At 41.8% G+C, this 23,147-nt stretch overlaps 1 protein-coding gene across 9 annotated transcripts in view; it reads right to left on the bottom strand.

Annotated features, from left to right (window-relative positions):
- The window catches only part of KIAA0232 (KIAA0232 ortholog), an 82,330-nt gene that overhangs the window by 20,427 nt on the left and 38,756 nt on the right, over window positions 1-23,147 (bottom strand). For all 9 annotated transcript variants that reach the window (XR_009048669.1, XR_009048668.1, XM_057704370.1 and 6 more), the window contains 3 exons: window positions 13,554-13,691; window positions 2,135-2,201; window positions 929-1,010 (listed from right to left, as the gene is read on the bottom strand). Coding sequence is in view for 7 of the 9 variants with exons in the window: in XM_057704370.1 (XP_057560353.1) it covers window positions 929-1,010; window positions 2,135-2,201; window positions 13,554-13,691 (287 nt within the window). In the remaining 2 variants the exon portion in view is untranslated. The remainder of the gene's footprint in view (window positions 1-928; window positions 1,011-2,134; window positions 2,202-13,553; window positions 13,692-23,147) is intronic.

The following is a 23,147-nucleotide window of genomic DNA, read 5'->3' as shown; positions in this document are numbered from 1 at the left end:
ACACAGGAAGTGATAAAAGGCCAGGTTTTCAGAGGGCCTATACTTGACTCTCCTCTCAGTCTAAACCAGAGCTGTCCAATAGCAATATACTGTGAGCTTCGTAAGTAATCTTTAATGTTCTAGGAATCCCATTAAAAGCGTAAGAAGAAAGAAGTGAAATTATTTCAAGAATATATTTTACTTAACCAAATACATCCGTATTTATCATTTCACATGTAATCAAAAGTAAAAAATATTAACATCGTTTTTACGTTCTTTTTTACATGAAATCTTTCAACTCTGGTGAGTACGATACATACAGCACATCTCAATCTGAAACAGCGACGTGGTCAACAGCCACCCACGGCTATGGCTACCACGCTGGACAGCACTCGCAACACAACCAACTAAACAGTACTTTTTCCTTAAGATTTAGAAGTTCAGAAGATTCAAATAAAATGTATAATAAGGAAGTCTCTCTACAATGCAGCCAATTTATATACGAACCATTTACAAAGAAAGACAGAAAAGCATCTTTAGGAAACAAGTCTGACAAGGCCGATGACTTGCCTGCGTTCCCTCTGTAATCAGCAGTGGGAATTTGGCTTCCTCGTGTGTAAAACAAGGACAAGCCTAGTTTCTTACAGCTGTCTCAAAGGGCTGGCGTGAATTTCAAAGTTCGTATATGAATGGACTGTAAATAATAACCTTGTTTGTTTCATTCGTTAATTTCACAAATATTGATTCAACATGTGTGAAAAAGACAAGGCCATCTTAATTCACCTTTGAATTCTCAGTCTCAAGCACACAGTTAAGTGCTCAATAAATTCCTGAATTATAAAACATCAAACTAAAGAGAATATGACAAACAAAAACTGTAAACCATGTAGCAGTCATTAGTCTGATTTTAACAACTGCACACTTTATTACTGAATACAATTTTACATACATTTCCACTTGATCCTTTGCTGTAGGGGATAATTCTGCCTCTGGAGAGGGAGACCCCTCTAACTTTTTGTGAATCTTCTCTTCTGTTATGAAACAAAAATTCAGAAAGACTTGTCATATTTAGTTAGTAAACGCTGTTTTTAAAAGATTCTCAAGTAAATTTAATCAGAAATTGCATAGGCTTTTGTGGCTTAAAAAGAACTCTATACCAATTTATCTTTTTAATAAAAATCTATTTCTTCAGTGTGCCAGAGGGAACTCTCTTGCTAAACCACATTAACTCTGGGCTGAGTACTGAGAGGTTCACCTCATCACCGACAGAGGCCCTAGAGGCACTTAATTAAAAGACTGAAAGCCCCTGTGTATTTCTTAATTACAACAGGAGGAGAGAACATCTGTTTAGATTCCAAAAATACTTTCTAACAAAATTCTGCACTCACAGACTTTACATTGCCTCATCTTGACTAACACTAATCTGTAAAGGAAGTTATTACCATTAGTTCTCGGTTACTTAACGTCTAGGTGAGGGCTGCGTTTCAGCTAAACTAGAAGCAAAGGGCTGTACTCTCAGCTTAGCTCATGATACTGCCCTCAGGTGAGAAACAAACTGTGCCCTTAAAAAGAAGGCTCAAAGCTTGGTGGGCAGCAAAATGACCATGAAGAGGACAAGGAAAATAAAGATCTTTAACCTTAACAGGTATTTCTCATCCCATGGGCTTGCAGAAAAGGTGGGAAAAGAAGCTGTGAGGGTTCACAAATCGGAATGACTTCATGAGCCTGTCAAGTCTGCCTTTCCAAAAACTTCAAGAGTCAAGGCAAAACTTCCTTCCAAACCTGAAATAATTAGCTGACAGCTTTGCAGGCCTTGATGTGAACAGGCAGATATTAATTTGGGGGTGGGGGGGAGGATGGGAAAGATAAGAGATTATTGCTCCAGACCCCTGAGCTTCAATCTGAAGACAAACATATGAAATGTCTCCGCTTCACAAGGGCACTTGTGGATTAAGTCACTCCTTTGAGAGCAGGGATCTACCTACGGGTGACGGCTATGGACTGACCCAGAAGCCACTCGAGGCTAAAGACGGAGAATGACACTGGCCTGGACACACTGAAGACAAACGCTGTCCCTGCTGCCTTTCTTTCTGAGCAGCTCTACAATGTGGTGGCTCTACCCGTGCGCGACAGCCCTCGGCGGCGGTGCCCTCACCTTGCTGGCTCCGCAGGTCCTTCAGTCTGGAGCAGAGCTCCTCCACCAAAGTCTCGATGCCAGAGCTCTGCGTGGGGACACAAACACACAGCACTTACTGCCAGGCACACGACAGTCAGGCACCTGTACACTTCTGTCTTAACACAAAAGCTTCACAAATCTTCCATGTTTCAAAAGAAATACATTATCAATATTTAAATGAACGTAAGAGTTTAAAAACTATAGACTTGCAGATTCAATTTAGTGTGTGTATGTTAATAATAAAGTACAATCACTGGCGCTTCCTGATAAAATGTGAAAATACTAATGCGCCTCCCAGGGTGGCCTCCCAGGGATACACCATCTTGCTCATGGGGGAGCCTGAGGACCTAAATGCCCATTTTACGGTTAAAAGTCAGTCACTACAAGAAACATGATTCAGTATCTATGTGAGCAAGGGCTTGTAACAGACTCAATACAAATTAAAATCACAAAAATCTCCCCGTGGTCCTCCAAGAGTTCACAGTCTAAAGAAAACAGGTGATTTTTTTTTTCTCTCTCTTTTAAAGTGCACACTCACAACTGGAACAAACAGCAGATGGAAAACATGTGTCATTACTGCGAGCGAACGTGAAAGCTCTCCCTGAAGGGTCATGAACAGGGTATTAGCCTCTGTACAGAACTGGGGTAAAATTTAAGGAGAGTGCATGGAAGAGCCTGAAATCAGGAGGAAAAGAATAAGAGTCAAACTCTAAAGAAAAATGAATGACGGAAACAGGCATAAGCAGATCTTTTACTATGTAGACTTTTGAACTTTTAAAATTTTCTATTTCTCACAGGAGGAAAAAAAATCTTTTACAAGGTACAAAAAAAGTGAACGTATTTCTCAGGAACTTCTTAATTCTTCAGTGGCTGAAAGTCCTATTTAAATTGGAATCGAGTCTCTGGGTGGACACGACTGGAATGGACGCATAGGACTCTGCCGCCCGCGCCCTCATAGGGCCTTGAGGGGCTAAAAATAGACGCTACCCCATTCACTTCACTCAAAATGACTCAGCACAAGCATTACAGATATCCTCAACAAGAACCCGCACAGCTACAGTCTGAGCAGCAAGAAAGATTACAATGAAAATGGTTAACTGTAAACACTGATAGTCACATCCTATCCACATCATATCTCAGCTTTTAACAGGAGACAGGACAGAAGAAAGGGAAATGGGCCAGAAGAGAGCTGTCCTTTCCTTAAAAACCATGGCAGATATTAGTCATACACACGGCTCTGACTACACAATTCCATCGGAAAGACTCTGCTTACCATAACGTTCAAGGTGTGATGAGTAGGGCCGTTTTATTCCATTTCCTCCAGACCCTGAACCTAACACCAGTGTCAGCTGACTCGCGGCTGCACGCTGTTCTGTACAGCAAGCCTGTGTCACTGTGTTTCTAAACGCGGTGCCCGTCTCCAGGGCAGAACACAAGCCCTAGGGATCGCTTAGTCAACTCAGTTCAATGCTCTGAAACGGCGGGCTGTCTACTATTCTCCACAGAACGATCATTACAACACAGTCACCAGATGTTATGTTTTATGCTTTGTCTTGGAAATTACTTCCAAGCAACTGTAAAATTTAGTTGTTCTGAATAGTGATACAGCTTAGAAGTATATACATTTGCTCTCACGAATAAATGGAAAAGAAACAACACGCTTACTCCTTAACCCTGTACACAAGAGCAAGCTCTCCCGACCGACCAGGCTTTTGTCTTCCTTCCTTGATTCTTGCAGCATCCTAATTATATTTTTTCAAAACATCATCAGACCCCTGGGTTATCATAACAGCAAACTGGGAAACGAAAAGGGGCGTCAGAAGCAGCACTGGCCCGTGTCCTCTCCTGGCAGGTATTCTGAAGGGCTGATTTGGTGCTGCTAAGGAGAAATTTTATCCACTTTCCCAGTTACGATATTAACTACTAGACAATTTTAATAATCACGTTTTAATAGTATGCCATGCCCACAAGGGCACCAAGACTACTGAGAGGCTGTGGTACCCTAAGAAAGAGGAAGCACACTGCATCCCTATTTCAGGGAGGTGACAGCGCTGAGAGAGGAAGGGCTGCAGGTGAATGAGACACTGAAACACTGCTCTGCGAACCACAGCAGCGCTCTACAGCCCAAGCTGCGGCACCCACGTCAGAACCCTGGGGAACACACACGGAGCTGGGCACTCTTCAGGAGATGTTCAGCGAGCAGTTGCCCAGATGCACGGCCATTCACACGTCTATTTCTCACTCGCTCACTCAGCCAACAAGAGGTCAGGATCCCCCAACGTGGCAGGCAGGACACCTGGAGAGAGGAGCTCCCCGCCCTCAGGGAGCTGACACTCTAGGGACTCTCACTTGTCAGAGGAGATGACCCGGACCAACGTATGTGGGTCTGAATTCTTGCCTTGCCCACACTCTCTGGGCAGCAGGGTGCGGTGCCACAGCTGGTCTGGGAACACCTCTCTCTCAAGATCCCCGAGGGCTAGCTAAGATGATGCACATGTGAGGCACCTATCAGAGTGCCCATCACACTGGTCACCTAAATACTGGTGCCATCTCTAGACTGTGGATATGTTTTTTATTTTCCAGAGTCTCATGTTTTGATTCATGGCTTTCAAAATGCCTTGAATTTTTGCTCTGATTTGAGTTTGAGGTTAGAAGAGTAAGAAAGCTAACTAACCTGATCCAGATAACGCAAAGTCCTCTGGATTCTGCCTGGGCTGCATGGTGCTGGCACTGCCACTTCCCTCTCCTAGGCTACAGGAGGGGGTCAAAGACACTTTCAAGATGATGGAGCCTACGTCAAACATGGCAGCTACACTCCCACTGCTTCTGGGAAAGCTTTCCTGTTTGTTCCCTGATGGATTTCTATCATTTCCCATCCCACAGCACTTCCAATGCTTCCCTCTCCTCTCTGTGCTTCCCTTCCTTCTCAACTAATGACCTTAATCATGAGCATCAAGGGAACTAAGGCAATCTGACTTACCTTCTCCATGTTCAAAGGTTTCTGCAGCTATGTTAATCATCTCAAAGGTTAATACCAACCCTGTGACCACTAACCGTGGTACTCAGGAGCACTCAACTGCCTGTTCCATGCAGGGGCGGCAAGGTGGGAGTCAGAGAGCTGTGAGTTTGAATTTCATCTCAGGGCTAGCCACATGACCGCCTGTAAGTCATTCACCTATCGAAGCCTCACTTTCCACATCTGGAAAATGGTGAGCATACCACTAACACTTCCAAACAGCTGGGTTTTGGACTTCTTGTATTGGTCCCCTAATTTCTTTTTTTCTTTCCTATTTACCATGCCTTCATCTTTTGGTTCTACTTCCTGGGAGATTTCCTCAGCTATACCTTCCAACCCTCCATTGAGTTTTTTCATTTCTATTATCATGTTTAGAATTTTCAACAGATCATCTTGTCCCCTGATTGCTTCTTCTTTGCAGTAACCTTTTCCTCAAAGAGAAATCCCCCAATCTTCAGAGTTCTGGCAGCCAGGGAGAAGAAAGGGATAGGGATTCACCAATTTGCCGACTTTCATCTAGTCCGCAGTTTTCATCATGGTATCTCATACTTCCCTTCCCTCAGAGAGGCCTGGTGTCCCCAGCCTGCCTGGTTTCCACCTCTCCAGAAAGTACTGGCAGGATGGGGAAAGCCTGTCACTCTGGTGCTCCCTGTAAGCCATGTCTCCTGGCGCTCAGCCCTAGTGCAGACCCCGCCCCAAGTCTGCTGGGATTCCTCAGTGAGACACTAGCAAGTGTGACGCATGCCATCTGGGAATGCTAACTCCTGGGCTCCGTCTGCCATGGACAGAAGCCTAAGCTAGCCGGGTGGAGATGGTCACAGCTCCGAGCTGCTGCTGCCGAGGCGCCAGACAAGCAAAGAGAGTGATCCTGGGTGTCCCGGTCCCAGCTGCCACCGACCACAGCAGCCTGAGACCTCACCCAAGACCAACAGAAGAACCTCCCAGCAGAGCCCTACCCAACGCACAGACTTGCTAAGTCAATAAACAAAAGAGAAACCAGTGAGACAACTGAGAATATGTACCAGGGTTCATAAACTCATGCCTCTGGTGGCCAGGGAAATAACACAAACACGTGACAGCCAGGTATAATGCAGAGGAAGCAGCGGGGCATGTGGCTACGTGGGTGGAATAAACATCCCTGGCCTACAGCCACTGAAGGATAAATACTTAAAAAAAAAAAAAAAAAAAAAGCCAAACGAACAAAAGGCTGTGTCTGCCAAGGTACCTGCGTGAGGGCTGTGAGTCCCGTGCTCACACAGGAGGATATACAAAAACCCACCCACTGGCCTGCCTCCAGCTCTTATTTACATTTGCTCTCCAGCATGTGGTACAGAGGAGGAGAGAAGCATGCCATGGATAAACATTCTTGCACACCTACTACAGGCCAAGGAGGCATGTAAGAAAAGATAATCTTTCTGGTTTGGTCCATAGCTTTCGTCAGACACTCAAGCCTGTGATGCTAAAATGGCGAAAAGACAACTGGCTTTAATGTAGCCGTCTGGTGCCTAAGTATATACTCCAGAAAAAGTACTGTACATGCACACAAGGACAGGGCACAGGAATGGTCCATGCTGTGTTCTTTATAACAATCTAAACTGGGAAACAACTGAAAGGTCCATTACCAGAATAAGTAGCTTTATAGAGTTACAATGGACATTCAGCAGTGAAAAGAAATTGTAAGATCATACTATCAACACAGATAAATCTTTCAAAATGTTAACTAAAAGAAGCAAGTTACAAAGTACACACAGTATGATACCATTCATATAAAGTTAACATGCAGAACAGTCACACATGTGTGTATCCCCTCAAACAGTATCTAGTGAAAGCACAAAGATGTGCGCAGGAGAGATGAACACCAAGTTCAGAGTGCCGGCAACCTCGGAGAGAGACAGGGAAGCGCCATGAGCGAAGGGCACTCGCAGGCTTGGGCTGTCGTAATTATGTGTTTCTCAAGCCACGTACACAAGGTGCTCACTGTTCTGGTCGCTAGCCCTCCCTGTGTCCACCTCCCCACCCTCACACACTCAGTCTGTCACACCCCACACCACACGCCCCACGCCTCCTTTCATGCCCTTAGGCTTACCTCACCCTCCAATTTTTAGAGCAGCCCCTCCCATCTGTTTCCTTTTTCACATCCTCACTTTCATCATTTAAAAGTTCAGGAAATTTCCTATAAAGATCCCAATTTTCTACCTTTTCTAAGAAGAGAGAAGACCAGAACGGTGTTTCCCGCAGGCCTCCCCTCTTCCCCTTGCCTCCCTCGTTTAGCGTCCTACTCAGCCCCTGGAGACACCAGAGGCGGCAGGCTCTGGCCAGACAAGCAAGTGAGCAGCCTATTGTCAGCCTCCTGCCCCAAACCACCCAGCATGTCAACCCGAGACATGCATATCCAACTGTGTTTTCAACACCTCGAAGACCAGCTCTCTCACAGGCATCTCACGTTCAAATCTTAATTCATACCCATCCCCCCACAAATCAGTGTCCCTTCCCCAATTTTCTTTTCCTCCGTAAATGAAGCTTCCATTCTTGCCACTGCTCAGCCCCCAAACCCTGGCTATCTTCCTTGACTCCGCCCTCTTCCTCCACACTACACCCCATCTTGTCAGCTCTACCTTCAAAATATATTTAGAATCACTGGCCTTCTGCATTAATAATAAGGTAATAGCGCCTTACCTGCTCTCTCTGCATCTGCCTCTACCCCTCCCATCTACCCCACCTCACCTCAGCCCATCTACTCTTTATATACTTATTTTCAAAATATCTTGGCTGTGTTGGGTCTTTGTAGGTGCGTGTGGGCTTTCTGTAGTTGTGGAGGGCAGAGGCTACTCTTCGTTGTGGTGCTCTGGCTTCTCAGTGCAGTGGCTTCTCTTGTTGTGGAGCACAGGCTCCAGGCAGGTGGGCTTCAGTAGTTGTGGCACTCGGGTTCAGTAGTTGTGACTTGCGGGCTCTAAAGCACAAGCTCAGTAGTTGTGGCTCATGGGCTTAGCTGCTCTGCGGTATGTGGGATCTTCCCGGACCGGGGATTGAACCCATGTCCCCTGCATTGGCAGGCAGATTCTTAACCACCACGCCACCAGAAGTTCCCAGCCCATCTACTCTTTTACTTTTTTCTTTTTAAAGAACTTTTATTGGGATACAATTGACATACAATAAACTGCATATATTTAAAGCGTACAATTTGATATTTTTTTTCTTATTAAGTAACGTATATATGGCAATCCCAATCTCCCAATTCATCCCACCCCAACCCCCACCCCCGCTTTCCCCACTTGGCGTCCATGTTTGTTCTCGACATCTGTGTCTCAATTTCTGCCTTGCAAACAGGTTGATGTGTACCATTCTTCTATATTCCGTATATATGTGTTAATATACGATATTTGTTTTTCTCTTTCTGACTCACTTCACTCTATATGACAGTCTCCAGGTCCATCCATATCTCTACAAATGTCCCAATTTCGTTCCTTTTTACGCCCAGCCCATCTACTCTTAATGCAGCAGCCAGCGGCATGCTATTAGCATTTAAGTCAAGTTACACTACCCCTCTGCTCCAAACTCTCCAACTTCTGCGGCTTCTCAGAGGAAAAGACAAAACCCTCATAATGACCAACAGGCTTCCTTGAATGCCGAGCACCATCTATGCCCAAGGAGATAAAGCCTAGGCTTCCTCAGGCAGGGCCGGCTGTGACAACACAGCGACTGTGAGCATTCTCGGCTTTAATAACCACTGGCTTCTCAGGGGTCTGGCCTGTAGAGGGAGCACAGCATCACCTCTTATAACGTACACAGAGCACCCAGACAGGTACTGCACACACTTAAGGGCTCGGTAAGTATTAGCTATCATTGTTTTGATGCTCTATTTTAGAATGAATTAAGTTCAAATGTCAGCATGCAAAAAAACAATGCACATGGTCAAAATTAACTTTGAAAGTAAACTGCTAAGAGCGACTTTTCATGGTTTTTTATATACAACTCTGTACAGCATATAAACAATGCATATGCAAAATACTGAGATGTATTAATACTGTGTACTTTTAGTGGCAAAAAGAATTTCACTGGTGAACTTAGCTGAATGTGAAAATTATGAACAACTGCAATAAGACTCCACTATAACGAGGACATAATCCCCTACAAGACTCTTAAATAACCACAGATCAAGTCAGTTACCCAGGGTAAGAAGGAGTGCTGTTAACTTTCAAAACTAACTGAAATTAGTTATCACTGCATCCTAACTTTATTTATTCCCCAAACAGGACCTTCCCGAGTTTCTAATATTCTAACTGTTCCCAAAATGGAAGATGAAGTACTAGCTTTGATTCAGCTTTAAGTACCTCAATAAAAATAAAACAGAACTATAACTAATTATTAAGAACAAAACGAAAACAAACAATAGTGAAAGCTCTAAATCTGGGGAAAGAGAAAACAGAACCAAGTAAACCTGAGGATTCAAAAAACAACAGTTGGCACAGTTCAACTTTCTGTTTTATGTTTTTAAAAGGAAGGAAGATCTGGATATAGTTAACCGTATCAGGCATGTCCATGTCCATGGATAACAGAAACAAAACAGCTTAGAACAGCATCGTGTAGCTATAAAATGCCCACCTGAGGGAGGTCTGAGTGGCCTATCACTGAGTCATAGCACCGTTCTTCTTTACAGGCCCCATTACTAACTGCACTCAAAGCAAATGCAAGATGTTACAGAAAAAAATGAGTCCAAGAGAATTCCATGTTATCTGCATATGTAAACGAAGAGTATTAGCAAAGGCCGTTCAACAAAGCCCATTAAAGGCCGTGGTCCCCCAGAGGAATAAACTTTGGCTCACAGATCTTCCCGGGTGCTGCCAACTATAATCAATGTATAAAATAAAATTCTGACATAACTGAGTTTCCATATGGTTTTGGAGATGTTTCTCTGATAAATACTGGGCTGAGCAGGTCTGAGACCTGCTCTGATGTGGGGACAGCTGGATGTAAGGACTAAGTGGGGGCACAGCGCCACACTGCAGGGAGGTGGAAGTGCAGTCGGAGAAGTTCACCATTCTATTACACCATGACGCAGCAAAGAGTGATAACTGTGGATGCTTTTACAGAAACAGCTAACACTGCAGCTGTAATAGTCACACATGCACATGAGAAAGTAACGAGAGAAGAATTCATCTCACATGTAATGCATAACATTGCCTCTACTACCTACCTAATACAGTGACAGCATCATCTACTTTATTGTCTTCTGATTATGTCATTAACATTTTAATCACACTGTAAACTTGTTAGTGGCTTTTGACTCCGAACAGTTTGTAGTGACTACACAGAGTTGCACTCAGAAGGGCTCTAAGGCATTAGAATGGGGTGGGAGGGGACTTCCCTGGTGGTCCAGTGGTTAGGACTCCCTGCTCTCAATGCAGGGGGGTGTGGGTGAGGTGTGGCCAAAAAAAAAAAAAAAAAGTTAAAAAACTGGGTGGGAAAGCAAAGCACAGAATTGCAAACATTACCATCCTCAGCATTTAGAGAATGAACAACACAGCCACATGCAAACATTCACTGTAGCCAAAATATAAGATAAAATAGAACTTCTGCATTACAATTTCCCACATAGGGCCCTTCTTTGCTCTTCTCTTTTCACTGACGCCACCAGGCAGATTCTAGAAAGAAAAACCAGGGGACACACAAATAGCCTACAGTTCATAAATGACCACAGTGATTCCTTTCCATTGTTACAGGCCACAGTTAAAGAGGGTTCTTTTCAACTTCTTCCCACTGGCTCCCAAGAGCCAAGCGAGGGGGGCTTAAGGGGTCTGTGCACTGATGCACACATATAGCAGGCAGCTCGGGACAGGACTCAGGGCTTGAGGACTTCCTATCTCCTTTTCATTCGGTCCCCAAGCACTCAGCTGAGCTCCTGGTGCATGCCTGGCACATTAACTTCCTCAGCCGACTTAAATTTGATAAGATTAAAAAAACAATCCTTAGAAGGAAAAAGCAATGCAATAATTTTTAATAAAATGAGAAGGAAAGAGTTAGGACAAATATGCTTCACTGGGTTTGAAAACAAAAATCCCGTCTTTGACAACCAGGCAGGGGAAAGCATTTTTTAAAGCAACAACTTAAAGAATCAAAGATCTGTGCAAGCCACTCTCCTCCCCTGCACTGCTTCTGCCTGACACCAAGTTCTTGTCGCCACACATCATGCTCTGCTAGGATGAATTACACACACCCAACAAGCTGCTGGAGGAGCAGGGCCTGGCACGGCCCACTAGCAAGGTGTCCGTGTTCCCCCTTCCCCCACAGCTGATTGCAGCTGCCCTTGTTTTTCACTCCACTTCACCATGAGTTGAAGGCTAGAGTCATTTCTCAGCAACTTTGGTCCAAAGCAGAAATAGGATCCTTTCCCAGACTGAAACTCCCTACTCATATTTTCCTCCCAACCATGACTCAGCAGTTGCTTCTTTGGATTTTGCTCAAAGAATTTACCTGAGCTAACCTCTCACTTTTAAAAAGTCTGTTTTGAATTCCTTTTTAAAAGCTCTGAATTCCTTTACCAATCTATTACCCCCTTCAGTGTCACATAGAAAACACCCTTTGGGTAGCTGTCCAACCCCTTTTCTCTGATGACTGCCCGTCACTCAGCCCCCTTGCACAGCTTATCAAAGCACAGGTGGACAACTGGTCCAAGCCTAGCCAATCAGATTCTCCCTCTAACTGAATGGGGCTGGGTACCAGACTTCAGCAGTCATGCTGGGCTGGGGCTAGATGGTCATTTTTTCACCATGTGCGTGCTGAAGGAGAGAAAGCCAGACTTCAGGTAGACAGGGAATGACCCAGAAGCAGAGAGAGAAGCGAATGAGAGGTTGTGGGTCATTACAGAAAATGACTTCAGCAGCCAATCACTTGGTTCTGAGTTCAGGCCACTCCCGAGGCCGCTGCATTTCCAGCACTGGGTTTCAGTGAGATATCCCTGTATCCTTTATGTATATTTCCATTTTTTCTTAAACTAGGTTAATTATGTTCTTACTCTTGGTAATGAAAAGGACAGCCACATGAGCGGTAACTTCCAAATTCCTATGAGGCAGCAACTTTAAGAAATCAGACATTAAAAAAAAAAAAGAAAAAGAAAAAAAGAAAAAACCAAAGGGGTGAGGGAGAGGAAAATGGTGGGAAGAGGGAAAAAGGATAGGATGAAAGTGGAAGACTCTGGAAACTGAGGTTCAATTCAATTCAAGAGAAATTCAGTACCTTCCATACGATAGGCATTCATTCTGTTAGGCACCAGGAGATGCAAAGATGGGAACTCACAGTCGTGGCCCCCAAGGAGCACAGTTGTGAAGGGAAGAAAGAAATGCACTAGGTACCACGGGCACAGGCCAGGGGAGCCGGGCTCCCAGACAGCTCTGAGCAGGATGAGAACACACAGCTGGGAAGCACTGAACAAGCTTTAAAAGGCATGTGTGGTAGGTGGTAGTCAGACAAAATAAACTTCTGCAGATTATCCAATGTAGTGAAGCGAGTTACCCCAACATCAGACAGTTAGATAATTTAGAAAGGAAGTTTCTGGAGGTTGGAAGCCTCTCTAGACACCTTGTATGAATCTTCTCAATTTAACTTTGCATTACAAAGGTACTTAAAGCACACTATCTCAAATGGCATGGTAAAAGCAAAATAATTTTCTAAGTAGTTATGATCTCAGAGATTATGTCTTACAGTGAGTAATAAAGTAAGAATTCATAGTATCAATTTAAATAGGCAATTATATCCTAAAACTATGTTGTTATTTCAGGATACTGAAGGACATGAGAAATATTTTACATGTAATGTTAAAATATCACTAAAATAACTTTATAACAGGTTCTTTAAAAACAAACAAAAAATTATGAATCAAGCAAATACACTGTTCTTAAATGTTAGAAGCGCTAACCCACTTCTGGCAATGTATTCAAAAGAAATAATATAGACAATGGAAAAGGCCACGCATGAGAATATTCTAGACAGCATAACAAAAAAACCAAGAGCCACCTAAATATCCGGTAAGAAAGAGCATATTACATGGCTACTGGAATACTGCTTCATGAAATATAACTTAGCCACTCAAAGAATAAAGATACTGTAGTAACAAAATGAAATACATGTTAAATGGGGAAAAATACATAAAATTTTATATATTCTCTAATTACAATAGTACATAGAAAAGAATACACTATATAAAACTCAATCTGTATAGAAACACGCTACACAGGAAAGCATGGCATGTTTACATAGTAGTGGTGAGACAATGAGAACTGAATTTTTCTAAGTTGTTTTCGGTCAGGATGTATTATTTGTAAACTTTTAAAAAACACCTCTTCCTTTTTTTCTCCCCCAAGTATTAGAAATCAAATGTAAACTTACTTCATCAGAAGCAGATCGAAGACACTGGACAGCAGCCTGTTTTTTCATTTCTTCTAGAGTTAGATCTGAGCACTTTTTCTTACTCTTTCCCCATTTCTTATAAGCTCCTTTCTCCCAGCCCAGGAAGATGTCATTCTCCTAAAATAAGATTGGACGAGTTTCAATGATCAACACTAAATAACAAATTTCAAACACTTACTATTTCCCACATACTTCCACATACATTCCCTTACTAAGTATTTTCATCCACAAGTCGGTACATACTGATAAGAGATCACAGGACACTGCCAATCAGAACATTTCAGGATACTCCACTGTTTTGACATCTATTACTGAGATTCTTATTAGGTTATTATTTAGGAATTATGATCTCAATAAATCTGATCCATTTATATTTACACTAAATGCTAATAAATAACTCAGACTTCATATGTAAACGCAAATGTTATCATTTAAATTTCAGTATAAATCCTAAACTATACACACAATTAAATGTCCTCTTTTCTGTACTTCCCACTTGTCAATAGTAAGTGTTGATGTTACTACCAGATTTTTTTTTTCTTTTTTTCCCCCTGGACAAGCAGTGAGGCATGCCAGATCCTACCTCCCAGAGCAGGGATAGAACCCGCGCCCCCTGCGGTGGAAGGGCAAAGTCCTAAACACTGGACCACCAGGGAATTCCCTTACTAGCAGATTTTAACATTTAATGTTGAATGGTTCATCCCTATTTCTGTGTCTTGCAGTCTAAAAAACAACAGATATAAAATATTTTATGACAGTATTTTAAGCTTATTTTCCCTTGAGTATATCAATATATGCCTGTTATAAAAACTAAGAAAAATTTTAAAAGCAGGAAGAAAGCAAACCTTTCTTCCACGATCCTACCACCCAGCAAAAATTAGAACTATTTGGTATGCTTCATTTGGTCCTTTTCACATGCTTTAAAAAAACACATGGGGACTTCCCTCATGGTCCAGTGGTTAAGACGTCGCCTTCCAATGCAGGGGATGAGGGCTTGATCCCTGGTCAGGGAGCTAAGATCCCACGTGCCTCGTGGCCAAAAAACCAGAACATAAAACAGAAGCGATATTATAACAAATTCAATAAAGACTTAAAAAAAAAACCCACGATTGAATTCATATCATTTGTACAATTTTGTACTTAACTTACATTGTAAAGATTACCCCCGTGTTACTACAAATTCTTTGGCTATATAATATTCCAGGATATAGGTTTACTTTACTTCCCTAAACTGGGACTTGAGTATTTTTAATTGCTTTGCCACTTCATTTTGCCTTTCATTTGATAAATTATTATTAAAACTAGTGGACAGACAACAAGGGAAAAGAAAGGATTAGCAAGAAAGACGAAGGCAAAATTAAGAAAACTACTTAGAAGAATATCTGGCCTACAGTGGGCCTTCGGGAAATAGATATGAATTAATGAATGAGATGGAATACAGAAGGAAAAGCACAGTAATAATTAATTGAAAAGATCTTTTAAGGAGCAAATCATATGCCATCAACTGTGTAACCAATCTCTACTTTGATCAAATACATAAAAATTACTTTTACGCCACCAGACAAGAGTGGGAGTAGCCTTCCCTTTATACTCATCATAATTAACATACTGTTTGACTTAATTTCTTGGGCATGTTTGCAGATCTCATGAACCCAAAAAACATATTTTCTGGCTGCGTGCTGTCAATTCCACTTGCCAAGGGAAAATGTGCTTGATGGCCAAGTAGGAACTCTCACTCGGTATATTTCCATTTATCTAACGTGTTTGGCTGGATGACACTCGAAACCTGACATTTCTCATCAGTGATATCTTCCGGAGATAGAGCTTGTCCCTTCACAGGAACAGAAACAGAACCTTAACAATGCAGATTCAAAGCTTCTGAAGGCAGAGAAAAATGTTATAATTTTCCTCTACTGTTCACAGTGTATGAAACAAGGCAGAAAAAGTTCTGTGCAATTAACTGAAAACAGAACTCTCTGAGTTGCTGAGGTTGGCTCTTTCTCTTCACTGAGCATTATAAACACGTTTCTCTACTGAAGCTTATTAAAGCTCGGCAGGGTTAACAACACATTCAAAGGTCAAATAAAGTTTTATTAGACAGAAGGGACTTTCAAAATTCACATGGACACACAGTCCTTCTGGAGGGCAGTTTGACAACATGTATCAAATATCCTAAACATGTATATGTACTTTCAATCAATAATTCTACTTCTGGGAATTTAGCCTAAGGAAAAAAACCACTGAAGTGTGCACAGATTTAGCTACAGTGATGTTGATCATATAGCTGTCAATAACAGCAAACATGTAGAAACACCCGAAATGTCAAAAAGGAGGACTTGGTTAATAAGTTACAATTCTTCCAGACAATAAGGTATCACAGCCATTAAAGAGGTTATGAAATGTATTTATATATATATGTATATATATATATAATGTATTTATATATATATGTATATATATATATAATGTATATATATATATATGAGAGAATTAGTTCATACAACAGTATGATTTCATTTTTGGTTAAAATACACACACACACCTATTAACGTGCATTAAAATGTCTGAGGGGACTTCCTAGGTGGTGCAGTGGTAAAGAATCCACCTGCCAATGCAGGGGACACGGGTTCGAGCCCTGCCCTGGGAAGATTCCACATGCCACGGAGCAACTAAGCCTGTGTGCCACAAGTACTGAGCCTGTGCTCTAGAGCCCGTGAGCCACAGCTACTGAGCCCAAGTGCCACAACTATTGAAACCCATGCTCCACAACAAGAGAAGTCACTGCAATGAGGAACCAGCACACTACAATGAAGAGTAGCCCCCGCTCGCAGCAACTAGCAAAAGTCCGTGTGCAGCAACGAAGACCCAACGCAGCCAATAAATAAATAAATAAATAAATAAATAAATAAATTTATATATAAAAAAGAAAAGCCTGAGAGAAATGTACTAAGAGGCCACCAAGGAGCTTGTCTCTTGGTGAGCAGGAACAGGAATTTATAATTTTTCTTGTAACTAGGTCACACTTCTTTTTAACAGTCAAAAATTTTGTTTTGTTTTGTTTTAATGGAATATTTACAAGTCAAGAATAGAGAAATAAGAAGGGTTCCTGTAGCTCTCCACCTAGAACAGGTATTTGGCACTTGTTCTGTTTGTCATATACCATAGAACTTACTTTTTAAATATACGATTCAGTGGTTTTTAGTATAATTCACAGTTATGCAACAATCACCATTACCTCATTTTAAAACATTTTTCATCACCCCAAAAAGAAGCCCTGTACCCATTAGCAGTTATTCCCCATTCCTCTCTCTCCCAAGTCACCAGTAACTACTAACCTGCTGTCTCTATACATTTTCCTATGCTGGACATGTCACATAAATGGAATTATACAATCCATGTCATTTTCTGCCTGGCTTCTTTTGCTTAATGTGATGTTTTAAAGGCTCATCCATGTTGTGGAATGTATCAGTACCACATTTTGTTTATCTATTCATCCACGGAGGGATATCCGGATTGTTCCCACCTTTTAAGGTTTTAGCTCTTACATTCAGGCTGTTGTGAATACTACTACTATGAACACTCACATACAAGTTTTTGTATTTTCAATCTTGTTGGGGATATACCTAGGAGTGGAATTGCTGGGTCACATGGTAACTATATGTTCAGCCTTTTGAAGAGCTACCAGATTATTCTTCAAAGCAGCTACACCATCTTACAATTACACCAGAAGTGTGTGAGGGCTCTAATTTCTCTACACCCTCATCTACATTTGTTACTGTCTGTTTTTTATTTTAGCCATCCTAGTGAGGATGAAGTGGTATCTCATCATGTTCCCTAATGACCAATGAAGTTAAGCATCTTTTAATGTGCTTATTGGCCATTTGTATCTTTGGACAAATGTCTATTCAAATCTTTTGCCCATTTTTAAATTATCTATTCTGAATACACATCCCTTATCAGATAAAGGATTTGCAAATATTTTATCTAACTCTGTGAGTTGTCTTTTCACTTTCTTAATGTCCTTTGAAGTATAAAAGTTTTTCATTGTGATGAAGTTAATATATTGATGTCTTCTTTGGCTGCTTGTGCTTTGGTATCTAAGAAATCACTGCCTAATCCAAGTCACAAAGATTTACTCTTATGTTTTCTCCTAAGTTTTATAGTTTTAGCTCTTACATTTAGGTCTATAATCCATTTTGAGTTCATATTTATATGTGATATGAGTTCAACTTCATTCTTTTTCATGTGGTTACCCTGCGGTCCCAGCACCTCCCGTTAAAGACTGTTCTTAACCTGGTGTACCCCCCCCCCCAAAAATAAATAAATAAGTAAATTAAAAAAAAAAAAAAAAAAAAAAGACTGTTCTTTCCCCACTGAATGGTCTTGTTGGAAACTACAAAGGTTTCTTTCTGAACTCCCAGTTCCATTACATACAGCCAGCCACACGTATGCCAGGATCACAGGAACCTTGCAGTAAGTTTTAAATGGGGAAGTGTGAGTCCTCCAACTCTGCTCCTCTTTTTCAAATTCTTTTGGCTGTTCTGGGCCCCGTGCACTTCTGCGTGAATTTTAGGACCAGCCTGCCAATTTCTGCAAATCCCTATTCGGATAGGGATGGCCCTGAATCTGTAGATCAGTTTGGGGAGCACTGCTATGATAACAATTACTAAGTCTTCTGATCATGAACACGGGATGTTTTTCCATTTATTAGGTCTTCTTAGATTTCTGTCAATGATGTCTCCTAATTTTTAGTGTGCAAGTCTTACACTTCTTTTGTTAAATTTATTTCTAAGTATTTTATTCTTTTTGATACTATTGTAAATGGAATTTTCTTAATTTCATTCCTTAGGATTTTCTATATACAACATCACGTCATATATCAAGAGACAGTTTTCATTCTTCCTTTCCAATCTAGATGTCTTTTTTTGTTCTTACCTAACTGCCCTTTTAATGCTAATTTGTAAGATTTTATGTATTTCATGTTTGAAAATGTCTTTGCTGATGTAAATCCACAGGCTTGGATTCAACAGAACACATTCATTGCTTCGAAGGCATTTATAAAATTCTGTTAGCGGCTTCTCTTGATATGTGCCTTTTAGCGTGTCATCATACTGCAGCTCAATCACTCCCAAGTGAGAATTAGATGGGAGCTGCTCACTGAAGTTAAATAGATTCTGAAATACAGAAATCTCCTTTGCGCTGTGTCAAAGTGTGAAAAATGCTGCTGGAACTGCAGTTTGACCTTGGACAACACATCCAGTGCAAATCTGTGTGGGAATGGGGATTCTGCTTCTTGTTTTAACTTCTGACATAATGAAAATGCATACAGCAGCTTGACATATTGTGATTCAAACGACGTTAACATATCAGAATCACTTTACCGCATTTTGCATCCAAGTGCTGTTCTGCCTTGTAACTTTAGGCTGAATTCATTAAGAAACACCACCAAGTCTACAGCAAAAGCTCTACAAACAACAGTCTATTAGATATATTTTCACGCATTCTGCTCTTTCCACTTACTATATTTGAGAGCCCCCGATTCTATTTTTTCTGGCTCTGTGAACTGTGTAAATGCATGGTGACTTACTCAGGTATCATAGCGCTGAACTCATGATCAGATTTTAAAAGAACACAGTACAGGGACTTTCCTGGTGGCACAGTGGTTAAGAACCCGCCTGCCAATGCAGGGGACACGGGTTCAATCCCTGCTCTAGGGAGATCCCACATGCCGCGGAGCAACTAAGCACGTGCGCCACGACTATTGAGCCCATGTGCTGCAACTACTGAAGCCCATGTGCCTAGAGCCTGTGCTCTGCAACAAGAGAAGCCACCACAATTAGGAGCCCGTGCACCATAAGGAAGAGTAGCCCCTGCTCGCCACAACTAGAGAAAGCCCATGTGCAGCAACAGACCCAACACAGCCAATAAATAAATTAATTAATTAATTTATATACATAAAAAAGAACAGTACAAAAAAAAGCTCAAGATATTTCTATTTTACTTGGTACATTTTCTGTTCTATACTGATTTAAAGTCCACGTAGACATAAACATGTAATATTAAGCATGTGCCAAATATCTACTAGGTAAACTCAGTAAATCAAGTATGATTTTTCAAAGTCATAACCTTAAAGGCAGAATACAATTATCGAGTGCCAAAAGAAGATATGGCTAAAGAACTTCTCAGCCTGAGACTCTATTACCAGGTACTTTTCCAGATACTACTGTGAGGTAACATAAGGCTAGAGTTTTGATTGACTTTGTCTTGCTGTCTTCTGTCAAAAAGGAAATTGAGAGCTGGAGGAAGAAAAGGAACACAACATTCTGAAACACAGCTGGGATCAGTGACGCCTGCTGCTTGCTGCTCAGCACCCACCCCTGCCTCCCACACCTTCCCTTAACAGAGTCCTGAAAAATCAAAACCACCAGTATCTGAATGAGACTAATGCCACTCCCATCTTTGGGCCCTAATCACCTTAAGACCAATCAGCATGTTTCATCCCTCTGGCCACAAAGATTGGCCCAGGGGCAGGCACGTGACCAATCAGAAATGAGCACTTGAAAATGAGCCCCCCAAAGAAGATTTCCACTGGGAATGCGGGGAATACATCCTCTGGATTGTGTGAGAACAGGATACTGGAAATGCTGTGCTGTCATTTGCCCTCTGGCCCCCCTGGGAGTGGCTGCAAAAACCTGCCAGGACTTCTTAGGTGGCGCAGTGGTAAAGGATCTGCCTACCAGTGCGGGGGACACAGGTTCGAGCCCTGCCCTGGGAAGATTCCACATGCCACGGAGCAACTAAGCCCATGTGCCGCCAACTATTGAAGCCCACGTGCCTAGGGCCTGTGCTCCACAACAAGAGAAGGAACGGCAATGAGAAGCCCGCGCACCACCATGAAGAGTAGCCCCCGCTCTCAGCAACTAGAGAAAGCCCGTGTGCAGCAACAAAGACCCAATGCAGCCAATAAATTAATAAAATAAATAAATTTATTAAAAAACAAAAACAAAAACCCGCCAGCAGTGGGAGGCAGGCAGAGAGGCAGCAGAGAAGCCCTAAAGACACTGCGAAGCTCTGAACTGAATCAGGGGGTGTCCTCACTCTGGACCTTTTTTTCCAATTAAGCCAATTTATGCCAAATTTTCGGGTGCCTGTAAATGAAAGATACAGCTAGAATTTGAAGAAAGGCCTCAATAATACATACACCTCTCATTGCTCAAAGGAACTGTAAATTGCCTCTAAAACATGAGCAGCACCAACTAAACAAGTGTAATTTCGGGGTAAGCACCTCCATTTTTTTTTTCTTACTAGGTCTTCAGCCAGCAAGTTCCTCACTGGCCTCCCTGCTTTCAGTTGCCAACCCGCTCACCCGCCACCATGCCTGCCATTTGGTACTGCTGACTAAATATAGCAACGGGTCTTTTTGTCTCCGGGACTAAAATATAAATCCCCCAGCAGAGCACACCAGGTTCTTGGGAATTGGCTCCCTGCTGGCCTCTCTCAGTCTGATCTCCTCCCACTCCCTCACTACACTCCTCCGGCCTCCCGGTATCAGGCCCCTTCCTGCTTCTGTGACCTCACATGCACTCTTTTCTTCTTCCTTCAAGGCTGTTCAACCCTTATCTCCTCTGTGGTTCCTGCTGCCGCTGCCCCCCAGGCATGTCCCAGACTTTGCATGGCCGGAGCACGTCACAAATCCCTAACCTGGCGGTTGCCTCCCAGGGCCCATCCCCAGTCATCCCTGAAGTCCTGGGCCCCCACCAGTGTCCAGCACCTCATGGCCATTCATGTGGTAAGTAAAAACCCACAAATGTGTATTAAATGCAGTATTTATTTCCAAGACACTTTCTCTATTCCATGAAAAGATCTTACCAAAAACCCCACCTTTTTTTACTCTGGTATCTGAGGGAGTCTGTGGACATGAACTTGTGCACCTCCCCATTAGTACTAACTCCTACTCTAAAGTTTTTTTCATACTCCTTATGTGTAAAGTTAATTTAAATTAATGTCTGTTGAGTGAATGATTGTTGAAAAACAGCATATGCAGCTAGACACCTAAGGAACCCAGGATAGGTCAGCTGTTATTATTAAAGATTATAGTAATTTGTAAAGGAAAACACAGCAAGTGCTAGCTTTTCCAAGCAATGAAATGCTAAACTAATGGGGGTACACTGTAAAGTATGTTACAAGTGGTCTGAAAGAACAAACAAGTTTGTTGAATACAGAAATGGTCCATCTCAACTAGCAATTGGTACGGGCATTATTCTTATTTAATGTGTGGGCAAAAATAGAAAACGCAATAATCTAGCTGCATTTCTAGAATGACAGACTATGAGGTAGAAGATACAATTACCTAGGGATTTAAAAGAAACTGCAACAAAGCTACAAAAATCAAGACAGTGAAGTACTGGCATAAAAACAGACATATAGACCAACGACTAGAACAGACAGCCCAATAACAGACCCTGGCGTATGTGCTCAAATTATTTTCAACAAGGGTATCAAGACCATCCAATGAGGAAAGGATAGTCTTTTCAACAATGGTGCTGGGAAAACTAGATATTCACATGCAGAAGAATGAAATTTGACTCTTATCACACACCGTATACAAAAGTTAACTCAAAATTGACCAAAGACCTATACGTAAAAGCTAAAACTAAAAGTATAAAACTCTTAGAAGAAACATAGGGCAACGCTTCTCGGCACTGGTTTTGACAAAGATTTCTTGGATACGACAGCAAAGACACACACACAAAAACAGACAAACTGGGCTTCGCGAAAATTTTTAAATAAATTTTGTGCACTGAAAGACACTATGTACAGAGTGAAAAGGCAAAGCCCACAGAAGAGGAGGAAGTATTTGCAAATCATATATCTGATAAGGGGTTAATGTCCAGAAACTATAGGGAACTTCTAAAACTCAACAACAACAAAACAACCAGATTCAAAAATGGGAAAAGGACTTGAAAGTCTCCAAAGAAGATACACAATAGCCAGTAAACACATGGAAAGATGCTCAACATCTTACTCACCAGGGAAAATGTGAATCAAAACAAAAATGAGATACCCCCACATCAATTAGGATGGCTACTATTTAAAAAAAAGAAAAAAAGCAAACAGGAAACAAGTGTTGGTGAGGATGTGGAGAAATGGAACCCTGTACACTACTGGTGGGAATGTAAAATGGTGCAGCTAGTGTCAGTTCCTCAAAAGATTAAAAATCAGAATTACCACACAATCCAGCAATCCCACTTCTGGATATATACCCCCCAAAGTCGAAATCAGAGTCTCAATGAGATATGTGCACACTCACGTTCACAGCAGAACTGTTCACAGTAGCTAAAACGTGGAAGAAACTCAAGTGTCCACTGATGGATGAATGGATAAGTAAAATGTGGCATACCCATATGATGGAACATTATTCAGCCCTAAAAAGGAAGGAAATTCTGACACCTGCTACAACATGGATGAATCCTGAAGACATTATGCTGATTGAAATGAGCCAGTCACAAAAAGACAAACATCATATGATTCCACTGATATGAGGTACTTAAAAGCAGTCAAAATCATAAAGAC

The sequence above is a fragment of the Hippopotamus amphibius genome, chromosome 13 (genome assembly GCF_030028045.1).
Source record: "Hippopotamus amphibius kiboko isolate mHipAmp2 chromosome 13, mHipAmp2.hap2, whole genome shotgun sequence".
Taxonomy (NCBI): Eukaryota; Metazoa; Chordata; class Mammalia; order Artiodactyla; family Hippopotamidae; genus Hippopotamus; species Hippopotamus amphibius.
This window is presented reverse-complemented; position numbering and strand designations above follow the sequence as displayed.